We start from the raw sequence: 15353 nt of genomic DNA, 5'->3' as shown, positions 1-15353 counted from the left end.
GGTCCATTACAACAGTATATGACTCCTCCCCCATCATTATCATGTGACCTCCCCTGATTATATCTCTATAGATAATAAATGACAGTATATGACTCCTCCCCCATCATTATCATGTGACCTCTCCTGATTATATCTCTATAGATAATAAATGACAGTATATGACTCCTCCCCATCATTATCATGTGATCTCTCCTGATTACATCTCTATAGATAATAAATGACAGTATATGACTCCTCCCCCATCATTATCATGTGACCTCTCCTGATTACATTTCTATAGATAATAAATGACAGTATATGACTCCTCCCCATCATTATCATGTGACCTCTCCTGATTACATTTCTATAGATAATAAATGACAGTATATGACTCCTCCCCCATCATTATCATGTGACCTCCCCTGATTACACCTCTATAGATAATAAATGACAGTATATGACTCCTCCCCCATCATTATCATGTGACCTCCCCTGATTATATCTCTATAGATAATAAATGACAGTATATGACTCCTCCCCCATCATTATCATGTGACCTCCCCTGATTACACCTCTATAGATAATAAATGACAGTATATGACTCCTCCCCCATCATTATCATGTGACCTCCCCTGATTATATCTCTATAGATAATAAATGACAGTATATGACTCCTCCCCCATCATTATCATGTGACCTCTCCTGATTACATTTCTATAGATAATAAATGACAGTATATGACTCCTCCCCCATCATTATCATGTGACCTCTCCTGATTACACCTCTATAGATAATAAATGACAGTATATGACTGCTCCCCCATCATTATCATGTGATCTCTCCTGATTACATCTCTATAGATAATAAATGACAGTATATGACTCCTCCCCCATCATTATCATGTGACCTCCCCTGATTACACCTCTATAGATAATAAATGACAGTATATGACTCCTCCCCCATCATTATCATGTGACCTCTCCTGATTACACCTCTATAGATAATAAATGACAGTATATGACTCCTCCCCATCATTATCATGTGACCTCTCCTGATTATATCTCTATAGATAATAAATGACAGTATATGACTCCTCCCCATCATTATCATGTGACCTCCCCTGATTACATTTCTATAGATAATAAATGACAGTATATGACTCCTCCCACATCATTATCATGTGACCTCTCCTGATTACACCTCTATAGATAATAAATGACAGTATATGACTCCTCCCCCATCATTATCATGTGACCTCCCCTGATTACACCTCTATAGATAATAAATGACAGTATATGACTCCTCCCCATCATTATCATGTGACCTCTCCTGATTATATCTCTATAGATAATAAATGACAGTATATGACTCCTCCCCCATCATTATCATGTGACCTCTCCTGATTACATCTCTATAGATAATAAATGACAGTATATGACTCCTCCCCCATCATTATCATGTGACCTCTCCTGATTATATCTCTATAGATAATAAATGACAGTATATGACTCCTCCCCCATCATTATCATGTGACCTCTCCTGATTATATCTCTATAGATAATAAATGACAGTATATGACTCCTCCCCCATCATTATCATGTGACCTCTCCTGATTACATTTCTATAGATAATAAATGACAGTATATGACTCCTCCCCCATCATTATCATGTGACCTCTCCTGATTACATTTCTATAGATAATAAATGACAGTATATGACTCCTCCCCCATCATTATCATGTGACCTCTCCTGATTACATTTCTATAGATAATAAATGACAGTATATGACTCCTCCCCCATCATTATCATGTGACCTCCCCTGATTACACCTCTATAGATAATAAATGACAGTATATGACTCCTCCCCCATCATTATCATGTGACCTCCCCTGATTATATCTCTATAGATAATAAATGACAGTATATGACTCCTCCTCCATCATTATCATGTGACCTCCCCTGATTACACCTCTATAGATAATAAATGACAGTATATGACTCCTCCCCATCATTATCATGTGACCTCTCCTGATTATATCTCTATAGATAATAAATGACAGTATATGACTCCTCCCCATCATTATCATGTGACCTCCCCTGATTACATTTCTATAGATAATAAATGACAGTATATGACTCCTCCCCCATCATTATCATGTGACCTCCCCTGATTACACCTCTATAGATAATAAATGACAGTATATGACTCCTCCCCCATCATTATCATGTGACCTCTCCTGATTACATCTCTATAGATAATAAATGACAGTATATGACTCCTCCCCCATCATTATCATGTGACCTCCCCTGATTACATTTCTATAGATAATAAATGACAGTATATGACTCCTCCCCCATCATTATCATGTGACCTCTCCTGATTATATCTCTATAGATAATAAATGACAGTATATGACTCCTCCCCCATCATTATCATGTGACCTCCCCTGATTACACCTCTATAGATAATAAATGACAGTATATGACTCCTCCCCCATCATTATCATGTGACCTCTCCTGATTATATCTCTATAGATAATAAATGACAGTATATGACTCCTCCCCCATCATTATCATGTGACCTCCCCTGATTATATCTCTATAGATAATAAATGACAGTATATGACTCCTCCCCCATCATTATCATGTGACCTCTCCTGATTATATCTCTATAGATAATAAATGACAGTATATGACTCCTCCCCCATCATTATCATGTGACCTCTCCTGATTACATTTCTATAGATAATAAATGACAGTATATGACTCCTCCCCCATCATTATCATGTGACCTCTCCTGATTACATCTCTATAGATAATAAATGACAGTATATGACTCCTCCCCCATCATTATCATGTGATCTCTCCTGATTACATCTCTATAGATAATAAATGACAGTATATGACTCCTCCCCCATCATTATCATGTGATCTCTCCTGATTACATCTCTATAGATAATAAATGACAGTATATGACTCCTCCCCCATCATTATCATGTGACCTCCCCTGATTACACCTCTATAGATAATAAATGACAGTATATGACTCCTCCCCCATCATTATCATGTGACCTCTCCTGATTATATCTCTATAGATAATAAATGACAGTATATGACTCCTCCCCCATCATTATCATGTGACCTCTCCTGATTACATTTCTATAGATAATAAATGACAGTATATGACTCCTCCCCCATCATTATCATGTGACCTCTCCTGATTACACCTCTATAGATAATAAATGACAGTATATGACTCCTCCCCATCATTATCATGTGACCTCTCCTGATTACACCTCTATAGATAATAAATGACAGTATATGACTCCTCCCCCATCATTATCATGTGACCTCTCCTGATTACATCTCTATAGATAATAAATGACAGTATATGACTCCTCCCCCATCATTATCATGTGACCTCTCCTGATTACATTTCTATAGATAATAAATGACAGTATATGACTCCTCCCCCATCATTATCATGTGACCTCTCCTGATTACATCTCTATAGATAATAAATGACAGTATATGACTCCTCCCCCATCATTATCATGTGACCTCTCCTGATTACATTTCTATAGATAATAAATGACAGTATATGACTCCTCCCCCATCATTATCATGTGACCTCTCCTGATTACATTTCTATAGATAATAAATGACAGTATATGACTCCTCCCCCATCATTATCATGTGACCTCTCCTGATTACATTTCTATAGATAATAAATGACAGTATATGACTCCTCCCCCATCATTATCATGTGACCTCTCCTGATTATATCTCTATAGATAATAAATGACAGTATATGACTCCTCCCCCATCATTATCATGTGACCTCTCCTGATTACATTTCTATAGATAATAAATGACAGTATATGACTCCTCCCCCATCATTATCATGTGATCTCTCCTGATTACATTTCTATAGATAATAAATGACAGTATATGACTCCTCCCCCATCATTATCATGTGACCTCTCCTGATTATATCTCTATAGATAATAAATGACAGTATATGACTCCTCCCCCATCATTATCATGTGACCTCTCCTGATTACACCTCTATAGATAATAAATGACAGTATATGACTCCTCCCCCATCATTATCATGTGACCTCTCTTGATTACATTTCTATAGATAATAAATGACAGTATATGACTCCTCCCCCATCATTATCATGTGACCTCCCCTGATTACACCTCTATAGATAATAAATGACAGTATATGACTCCTCCCCCATCATTATCATGTGACCTCTCCTGATTATATCTCTATAGATAATAAATGACAGTATATGACTCCTCCCCCATCATTATCATGTGACCTCCCCTGATTATATCTCTATAGATAATAAATGACAGTATATGACTCCTCCCCCATCATTATCATGTGACCTCCCCTGATTACACCTCTATAGATAATAAATGACAGTATATGACTCCTCCCCCATCATTATCATGTGACCTCCCCTGATTACACCTCTATAGATAATAAATGACAGTATATGACTCCTCCCCCATCATTATCATGTGACCTCCCCTGATTACATTTCTATAGATAATAAATGACAGTATATGACTCCTCCCACATCATTATCATGTGACCTCTCCTGATTACATTTCTATAGATAATAAATGACAGTATATGACTCCTCCCCCATCATTATCATGTGACCTCTCCTGATTACATTTCTATAGATAATAAATGACAGTATATGACTCCTCCCACATCATTATCATGTGACCTCTCCTGATTACATTTCTATAGATAATAAATGACAGTATATGACTCCTCCCCATCATTATCATGTGACCTCTCCTGATTACATCTCTATAGATGATAAATGACAGTATATGACTCCTCCCCCATCATTATCATGTGACCTCTCCTGATTACACCTCTATAGATAATAAATGACAGTATATGACTCCTCCCCCATCATTATCATGTGACCTCTCCTGATTACACCTCTATAGATAATAAATGACAGTATATGACTCCTCCCCCATCATTATCATGTGACCTCTCCTGATTACATCTCTATAGATAATAAATGACAGTATATGACTCCTCCCCCATCATTATCATGTGACCTCTCCTGATTACATTTCTATAGATAATAAATGACAGTATATGACTCCTCCCCCATCATTATCATGTGACCTCTCCTGATTACACCTCTATAGATAATAAATGACAGTATATGACTCCTCCCCCATCATTATCATGTGACCTCTCCTGATTACATTTCTATAGATAATAAATGACAGTATATGACTCCTCCCCCATCATTATCATGTGACCTCTCCTGATTACATCTCTATAGATAATAAATGACAGTATATGACTCCTCCCCCATCATTATCATGTGATCTCTCCTGATTACATCTCTATAGATAATAAATGACAGTATATGACTCCTCCCCATCATTATCATGTGACCTCTCCTGATTATATCTCTATAGATAATAAATGACAGTATATGACTCCTCCCCATCATTATCATGTGACCTCTCCTGATTACACCTCTATAGATAATAAATGACAGTATATGACTCCTCCCCCATCATTATCATGTGACCTCCCCTGATTATATCTCTATAGATAATAAATGACAGTATATGACTCCTCCCCCATCATTATCATGTGACCTCTCCTGATTACATCTCTATAGGTAATAAATGACAGTATATGACTCCTCCCCCATCATTATCATGTGACCTCCCCTGATTACACCTCTATAGGTAATAAATGACAGTATATGACTCCTCCCCATCATTATCATGTGACCTCTCCTGATTACATCTCTATAGATAATAAATGACAGTATATGACTCCTCCCCCATCATTATCATGTGACCTCTCCTGATTGCACCTCTATAGATAATAAATGACAGTATATGACTCCTCCCCCATCATTATCATGTGACCTCTACTGATTACATTTCTATAGATAATAAATGACAGTATATGACTCCTCCCCCATCATTATCATGTGACCTCCCCTGATTACACCTCTATAGATAATAAATGACAGTATATGACTCCTCCCCCATCATTATCATGTGACCTCTCCTGATTATATCTCTATAGATAATAAATGACAGTATATGACTCCTCCCCATTATTATCATGTGACCTCTCCTGATTACATCTCTATAGATAATAAATGACAGTATATGACTCCTCCCCCATCATTATCATGTGACCTCCCCTGATTACATTTCTATAGATAATAAATGACAGTATATGACTCCTCCCCCATCATTATCATGTGACCTCTCCTGATTACATCTCTATAGATAATAAATGACAGTATATGACTCCTCCCCCATCATTATCATGTGACCTCTCCTGATTACATCTCTATAGATAATAAATGACAGTATATGACTCCTCCCCCATCATTATCATGTGACCTCCCCTGATTACACCTCTATAGATAATAAATGACAGTATATGACTCCTCCCCCATCATTATCATGTGACCTCTCCTGATTACACCTCTATAGATAATAAATGACAGTATATGACTCCTCCCCCATCATTATCATGTGACCTCTCCTGATTACATTTCTATAGATAATAAATGACAGTATATGACTCCTCCCCCATCATTATCATGTGACCTCCCCTGATTACATTTCTATAGATAATAAATGACAGTATATGACTCCTCCCCCATCATTATCATGTGACCTCCCCTGATTACACCTCTATAGATAATAAATGACAGTATATGACTCCTCCCCCATCATTATCATGTGACCTCCCCTGATTATATCTCTATAGATAATAAATGACAGTATATGACTCCTCCCCCATCATTATCATGTGACCTCTCCTGATTACATTTCTATAGATAATAAATGACAGTATATGACTCCTCCCCCATCATTATCATGTGACCTCCCCTGATTACACCTCTATAGATAATAAATGACAGTATATGACTCCTCCCCCATCATTATCATGTGACCTCTCCTGATTATATCTCTATAGATAATAAATGACAGTATATGACTCCTCCCCCATCATTATCATGTGACCTCTCCTGATTACACCTCTATAGATAATAAATGACAGTATATGACTCCTCCCCCATCATTATCATGTGACCTCTCCTGATTACATTTCTATAGATAATAAATGACAGTATATGACTCCTCCCCATCATTATCATGTGACCTCTCCTGATTATATCTCTATAGATGATAAATGACAGTATATGACTCCTCCCCCATCATTATCATGTGACCTCCCCTGATTACATTTCTATAGATAATAAACGACAGTATATGACTCCTCCCCCATCATTATCATGTGACCTCTCCTGATTACATTTCTATAGATAATAAATGACAGTATATGACTCCTCCCCATCATTATCATGTGACCTCTCCTGATTACATCTCTATAGATAATAAATGACAGTATATGACTCCTCCCCCATCATTATCATGTGACCTCTCCTGATTACATTTCTATAGATAATAAATGACAGTATATGACTCCTCCCACATCATTATCATGTGACCTCCCCTGATTACAGCTCTATAGATGATAAATGACAGTATTTAACCCTTTCTGGTCCTCTCGCGCAGAGTTCTCTCTGATTGGCTGACTGCAGGGAGCCCCCCAGGTGACCTTCGCTCCTCTGCTCTATTAGATCTGTATTATCACGCTTTGCGGTTTTGCTGGGACAGCGGCTTCACCAGGGAGCAGACGTCATGTGTCTTTTCCATCGTGAAGGAGACGCACGCGGCATGTGTAGGTGAGAGAGGTCAGGGATGTCACCTATGTGGGGTCACCCATCAGTCATCTCTGGTATTTGGGGTCACCCATCAGTCATCTCTGGTATTTGGGGTCACCCATCAGTCATCTCTGGTATTTGGGGTCACCCATCAGTCATCTCTGGTATTTGGGGTCACCCATCAGTCATCTCTAGGATAGTATTTGGGGTCACCCATCAGTCATCTCTAGGATAGTATTTGGGGTCACCCATCAGTCATCTCTAGGATAGTATTTGGGGTCACCCATCAGTCATCTCTAGGATAGTATTTGGGGTCACACATCAGTCATCTCTAGGATAGTATTTGGGGTCACCCATCAGTCATCTCTAGGATAGTTTGTGGGGTCACCCATCAGTCATCTCTAGGATAGCATTTGGGGTCACACATCAGTCATCTCTAGGATAGTATTTGGGGTCACCCATCAGTCATCTCTAGGATAGTATTTGGGGTCACCCATCAGTCATCTCTAGGATAGTATTTGGGGTCACACATCAGTCATTTGTAGATCAGTATTTTGGGTCACCCATCAGTCATCTCTAGGATAGTATTTGGGGTCACCCATCAGTCATCTCTAGGATAGTATTTGGGGTCACCCATCAGTCATCTCTAGGATAGTTTGTGGGGTCACCCATCAGTCATCTCTAGGGTAGCATTTGGGGTCACACATCAGTCATTTGTAGATCAGTATTTGGGGTCACCCATCAGTCATCTCTAGGATAGTATTTGGGGTCACCCATCAGTCATCTCTAGGATAGTATTTGGGATCACCCATCAGTCATCTCTAGGATAGTATTTGGGGTCACACATCAGTCATCTTTAGAGCAGTATTTGGGGTCACCCATCAGTCATCTCTAGGATAGTATTTGGGGTCACACATCAGTCATCTTTAGAGCAGTATTTGGGGTCACCCATCAGTCATCTCTAGGATAGTATTTGGGGTCACCCATCAGTCATCTCTAGGATAGTTTGTGGGGTCACCCATCAGTGATCTCTAGGGTAGCATTTGGGGTCACACATCAGTCATTTGTAGATCAGTATTTGGGGTCACCCATCAGTCATCTCTAGGATAGCATTTGGGGTCACCCATCAGTCATCTCTAGGATAGCATTTGGGGTCACCCATCAGTCATCTCTAGGATAGTATTTGGGGTCACCCATCAGTCATCTCTAGGATAGTATTTGGGGTCACCCATCAGTCATCTCTAGGATAGTATTTGGGGTCACCCATCAGTCATCTCTAGGATAGTATTTGGGGTCACCCATCAGTCATCTCTAGATCAGTATTTGGGGTCACCCATCAGTCATTTCTAGGATAGTATTTGGGGTCACCCATCAGTCATTTCTAGGATAGTATTTGGGGTCACCCATCAGTCATCTCTAGGATAGAATTTGTGGTCACCCATCAGTCATCTCTAGGATAGTATTTGGGGTCACACATCAGTCATTTGTAGATCAGTATTTTGGGTCACCCATCAGTCATCTCTAGGATAGTATTTGGGGTCACCCATCAGTCATCTCTAGGATAGTATTTGGGGTCACCCATCAGTCATCTCTCGGATAGTTTGTGGGGTCACCCATCAGTCATCTCTAGGATAGCATTTGGGGTCACACATCAGTCATCTCTAGGATAGTATTTGGGGTCACACATCAGTCATTTGTAGAGCAGTATTTGGGGTCACCCATCAGTCATCTCTAGAGCAGTATTTGGGGTCACCCATCAGTCATCTCTAGGATAGTATTTGGGGTCACCCATCAGTCATCTCTAGGATAGTATTTGGGGTCACACCCCTTCTCACGTTGCCCCCTTTATCTGTCTAGGATCACCCCTGGGGAATGTTGCTGAGTGTCATGGCCTCCTTCAGTTGCTGCTCCTCCGCCATGCTGTACTGGTAAGTCTCTGGTGGCCCCGTGCCCCGGACTCTGTATGATTATATTATTGGGTTTCTTTCCTTCTCCGGTAAGTCTCTGGTGGCCCCGTGCCCCGGACTCTGTATAATTATATTATTGGGTTTCTCTCCTTCTCCAGTAAGTCTCTGGTGTCCCCGTGCCCCGGACTCTGTATGATTAAATTATTGGGTTTCTTTCCTTCTCCGGTAAGTCTCTGGTGGCCCCGGACTCTGTATGATTATATTATTGGGTTTCTTTCATTCTCCGGTAAGTCTCTGGTGGCCCCGTGCCCCGGACTCTGTATGATTATATTATTGGGTTTCTTTCCTTCTTTGGTAAGTCTCTGGTGGCCCCGGACTCTGTATGATTATATTATTGGGTTTCTTTCCTTCTCCGGTAAGTCTCTGGTGGCCCCGTGCCCCGGACTCTGTATAATTATATTAATGGGTTTCTTTCCTTCTCCGGTAAGTCTCTGGTGGCCCCGTGCCCCGGACTCTGTATAATTATATTATTGGGTTTCTCTCCTTCTCCGGTAAGTCTCTGGTGGCCCCGGACTCTGTATAATTATATTATTGGGTTTCTCTCCTTCTCCAGTAAGTCTCTGGTGGCCCCGTGCCCCGGACTCTGTATAATTATATTATTGGGTTTCTTTCCTTCTCCGGTAAGTCTCTGGTGGCGCCGTGCCCCGGACTCTGTATGATTATATTATTGTGTTTCTTTCCTTCTCCGATAAGTCTCTGGTGGCCCCGGACTCTGTATAATTATATTATTGGGTTTCTTTCCTTCTCCGGTAAGTCTCTGGTGGCCCCATGCCCCGGACTCTGTATAATTATATTATTGGGTTTCTTTCCTTCTCTGGTAAGTCTCTGGTGGCCCCATGCCCCGGACTCTGTATAATTATATTATTGGGTTTCTTTCCTTCTCTGGTAAGTCTCTGGTGGCCCCGTGCCCCGGACTCTGTATAATTATATTATTGGGTTTCTTTCCTTCTCCGGTAAGTCTCTGGTGGCGCCGTGCCCCGGACTCTGTATGATTATATTATTGTGTTTCTTTCCTTCTCCGATAAGTCTCTGGTGGCCCCGTGCCCCGGACTCTGTATAATTATATTATTGGGTTTCTTTCCTTCTCCGGTAAGTCTCTGGTGGCGCCGTGCCCCGGACTCTGTATAATTATATTATTGGGTTTCTTTCCTTCTCCGGTAAGTCTCTGGTGGCCCCATGCCCCGGACTCTGTATAATTATATTATTGGGTTTCTTTCCTTCTCTGGTAAGTCTCTGGTGGCCCCATGCCCCGGACTCTGTATAATTATATTATCTGGTTTCTCTCCTTCTCCGGTAAGTCTCTGGTGGCCCCGGACTCTGTATAATTATATTATTGGGTTTCTTTCCTTCTCCGGTAAGTCTCTGGTGGCCCCGTGCCCCGGACTCTGTATTATTATATTATTGGGTTTCTTTCCTTCTCCGGTAAGTCTCTGGTGGCCCTGGACTCTGTATAATTATATTATTGTGTTTCTTTCCTTCTCCGGTATGTCTCTGGTGGCCCCGTGCCCCGGACTCTGAATGATTATATTATTGTGTTTCTTTCCTTCTCCGGTAAGTCTCTGGTGGCCCCGGACTCTGTATGATAATATTATTAGGTTTCTTTCCTTCTCCGGTATGTCTCTGGTGGCCCCGTGCCCCGGACTCTGAATGATTATATTATTGTGTTTCTTTCCTTCTCCGGTAAGTCTCTGGTGGCCCCGTGCCCCGGACTCTGTATTATTATATTATTGGGTTTCTTTCCTTCTCCGGTAAGTCTCTGGTGGCCCTGGACTCTGTATAATTATATTATTTGGTTTCTCTCCTTCTCTGGTAAGTCTCTGGTGGCCCCGGACTCTGTATAATTATATTATTGGGTTTCTTTCCTTCTCCGGTAAGTCTCTGGTGGCCCCGTGCCCCGGACTCTGTATTATTATATTATTGGGTTTCTTTCCTTCTCCGGTAAGTCTCTGGTGGCCCCGGACTCTGTATAATTATATTATTGGGTTTCTTTCCTTCTCCGGTATGTCTCTGGTGGCCCCGTGCCCCGGACTCTGAATGATTATATTATTGTGTTTCTTTCCTTCTCCGGTAAGTCTCTGGTGGCCTTGTGCCCCGGACTCTGTATGATTATATTATTGGGTTTCTTTCCTTCTCCAGTAAGTCTCTGGTGGCCCCGGACTCTGTATAATTATATTAATGGGTTTCTCTCCTTCTCTGATAAGTCTCTGGTGGCCCCGTGCCCCGGACTCTGTATGATTATATTATTGGGTTTCTTTCCTTCTCCGGTAAGTCTCTGGTGGCCCCGGACTCTGTATGATTATATTATTGGGTTTCTTTCCTTCTCCGGTAAGTCTCTGGTGGCCCCGTGCCCCGGACTCTGTATGATTTTATTATTGGGTTTCTCTCCTTCTCCAGTAAGTCTCTGGTGGCCCCGTGCCCCGGACTCTGTATGATTATATTATTGGGTTTCTCTCCTTCTCCAGTAAGTCTCTGGTGGCCCCGTGCCCCGGACTCTGTATGATTTTATTATTGGGTTTCTTTCCTTCTCTGGTGGCCCCGTGCCCCGGACTCTGTATAATTATATTATTGGGTTTCTCTCCTTCTCCAGTAAGTCTCTGGTGGCCCCGTGCCCCGGACTCTGTATAATTATATTATTGGGTTTCTTTCCTTCTCTGGTGGCCCCGTGCCCCGGACTCTGTATAATTATATTATTGGGTTTCTTTCCTTCTCCAGTAAGTCTCTGGTGGCCCCGTGCCCCGGACTCTGTATAATTATATTATTGGGTTTCTTTCCTTCTCTGGTGGCCCCGTGCCCCGGACTCTGTATAATTATATTATTGGGTTTCTTTCCTTCTCCAGTAAGTCTCTGGTGGCCCCGGACTCTGTATAATTATATTATTGGGTTTCTTTCCTTCTGCAGCGTCCTCCCTTCAGCAGCGAGTTCTTCTCCCCGCAGCAGCTCCTGCTCATATCGCACTATATGGTAGAGACTTATTTCCGCCATTTCAAGCTGTATAAATACGTGTTCACTCCTCAGGTAAGAAGGGCAGGGGTCTGGGGCACAATGGGGAGTCCCCCAGCACTCAGATTCCAGATCTGGAGGGACAGACCTGCGGGGGGGGCGCTCTCATTCCTCCGCTGAAACGCTGAGCACCATCTTGTTTCCTTACAGGTTAATTTAGATCTCTCCATTCTGTATGATGGAATCTCTGAGACAGATGAGACGAGGACGACTGAAGAAGGTGCAAATGTCAGCAGGGACACTGAGCAGCAGAGAGGAGGGAGTAGGGGTTCAGCATGAAGGTGCAGCAGAGCCAGGGTAGTATGGGTCAGTATGTTGGTGCAACAGAGCTGAGGGAGTACTGAGTCAGCATGTTAATGGAAGCAGAGCTGGGGTAGTATTGGTCATGTACTCCTAGTTGGACTGAATAAAGCACTTTAAAGAAGAAATGGTGACAGCAATCTCCTTCTATTCCATTCATTGGGTAGTATGGGTCAGTATGTTGGTGCAACAAAGCTGGGGGAGTACTGGATCATCATGTAGGTGCAGCAGAGCTGGGGGAGTACTGGATCATCATGTAGGTGCAGCAGAGCTGGGGGAGTACTGGATCATCATGTAGCTGCAGCAGAGCTGGGGGAGTACTGGATCATCATGTTGCTGCAGCAGAGCTGGGGGGAGTACTGGATCATCATGTAGGTGCGGCAGAGCTGGGGGAGTACTGGATCATCATGTAGCTGCAGCAGAGCTGGGGGAGTACTGGATCATCATGTAGGTGCAGCAGAGCTGGTGGAGTACTGGATCATCATGTAGGTGCAGCAGAGCTGGGGGAGTACTGGATCATCATGTTGCTGCAGCAGAGCTGGGGGAGTACTGGATCATCATGTAGGTGCAGCAGGGCTGGGGGAGTACTGGATCATCATGTAGGTGCAGCAGAGCTGGGGGAGTACTGGATCATCATGTAGGTGCAGCAGAGCTGGGGGAGTACTGGATCATCATGTAGCTGCAGCAGAGCTGGGGGAGTACTGGATCATCATGTAGCTGCAGCAGAGCTGGGGGAGTACTGGATCATCATGTTGCTGCAGCAGAGCTGGGGGAGTACTGGATCATCATGTAGGTGCGGCAGAGCTGGGGGAGTACTGGATCATCATGTAGGTGCGGCAGGGCTGGGGGAGTACTGGATCATCATGTAGGTGCAGCAGAGCTGGGGGAGTACTGGATCATCATGTAGGTGCAGCAGAGCTGGGGGAGTACTGGATCATCATGTAGGTGCAGCAGAGCTGGTGGAGTACTGGATCATCATGTAGGTGCAGCAGAGCTGGGGAGTACTGGATCATCATGTTGCTGCAGCAGAGCTGGGGGGAGTACTGGATCATCATGTAGGTGCAGCAGAGCTGGGGGAGTACTGGATCATCATGTAGGTGCAGCAGAGCTGGAGGAGTACTGGATCATCATGTAGGTGCAGCAGAGCTGGGGGAGTACAGGATCATCATGTAGGTGCAGCAGAGCTGGGGGAGTACTGGTCCATCATGTAGGTGCAGCAGAGCTGGGGGAGTACTAGATCATCATGTAGGTGCAGCAGAGCTGGGGGAGTACAGGATCATCATGTAGGTGCAGCAGAGCTGGGGGAGTACAGGATCATCATGTAGGTGCAGCAGAGCTGGGGGAGTACTGGATCATCATGTAGGTGCAGCAGGGCTGGGGAGTACAGGATCATCATGTAGGTGCAGCAGAGCTGGGGGAGTACTGGATCATCATGTAGCTGCAGCAGAGCTGGGGGAGTACTGGATCATCATGTAGGTGCAGCAGAGCTGGGGGAGTACTGGATCATCATGTAGGTGCAGCAGGGCTGGGGAGTACTGGATCATCATGTAGGTGCAGCAGAGCTGGGGGAGTACTGGATCATCATGTAGGTGCAGCAGAGCTGGGGGAGTACTGGATCATCATGTAGGTGCAGCAGAGCTGGGGGAGTACTGGATCATCATGTAGGTGCAGCAGAGCTGGGGGAGTACTGGATCATCATGTAGGTGCAGCAGAGCTGGGGGAGTACTGGTTCATCATGTAGGTGCAGCAGAGCTGGGGGAGTACTGGATCATCATGTAGGTGCAGCAGAGCTGGGGGAGTACTAGTTCATCATGTAGGTGCAGCAGAGCTGGGGGAGTACTGGATCATCATGTAGGTGCAGCAGAGCTGGGGGAGTACTGGTTCATCATGTAAGTGCAGCAGAGCTGGGGGAGTACTGGATCATCATGTAGGTGCAGCAGGGCTGGGGGAGTACTGGATCATCATGTAGGTGCAGCAGGGCTGGGGGAGTACTGGATCATCATGTAGGTGCAGCAGAGCTGGGGGAGTACAGGATCATCATGTAGGTGCAGCAGAGCTGGGGGAGTACTGGATCATCATGTAGGTGCAGCAGAGCTGGGGGAGTACAGGATCATCATGTAGGTGCAGCAGAGCTGGGGGAGTACAGGATCATCATGTAGGTGCAGCAGAGCTGGGGGAGTACTGGATCATCATGTAGGTGCAGCAGAGCTGGGGGAGTACAGGATCATCATTTAGGTGCAGCAGGGCTGGGGGAGTACTGGATCATCATGTAGGTGCAGCAGGGCTGGGGAGTACAGGATCATCATGTAGGTGCAGCAGAGCTGGGGGAGTACTGGATCATCATGTA

General features: G+C 43.4%; 1 protein-coding gene across 1 annotated transcript in view; it reads left to right on the top strand.

Moving 5' to 3' along the window:
* Positions 1-15353, top strand: part of CFAP119 (cilia and flagella associated protein 119) — a 36076-nt gene that overhangs the window by 2582 nt on the left and 18141 nt on the right. The window contains exons 4-7 of the mRNA XM_056553177.1: positions 7591-7760; positions 9597-9667; positions 12605-12721; positions 12857-12926. Coding sequence (XP_056409152.1) covers positions 7591-7760; positions 9597-9667; positions 12605-12721; positions 12857-12926 — 428 coding nt within the window. The remainder of the gene's footprint in view (positions 1-7590; positions 7761-9596; positions 9668-12604; positions 12722-12856; positions 12927-15353) is intronic.

This window comes from Hyla sarda, unplaced genomic scaffold, assembly GCF_029499605.1.
Source record: "Hyla sarda isolate aHylSar1 unplaced genomic scaffold, aHylSar1.hap1 scaffold_253, whole genome shotgun sequence".
NCBI classification, from domain to species: Eukaryota; Metazoa; Chordata; class Amphibia; order Anura; family Hylidae; genus Hyla; species Hyla sarda.
This window is presented reverse-complemented; position numbering and strand designations above follow the sequence as displayed.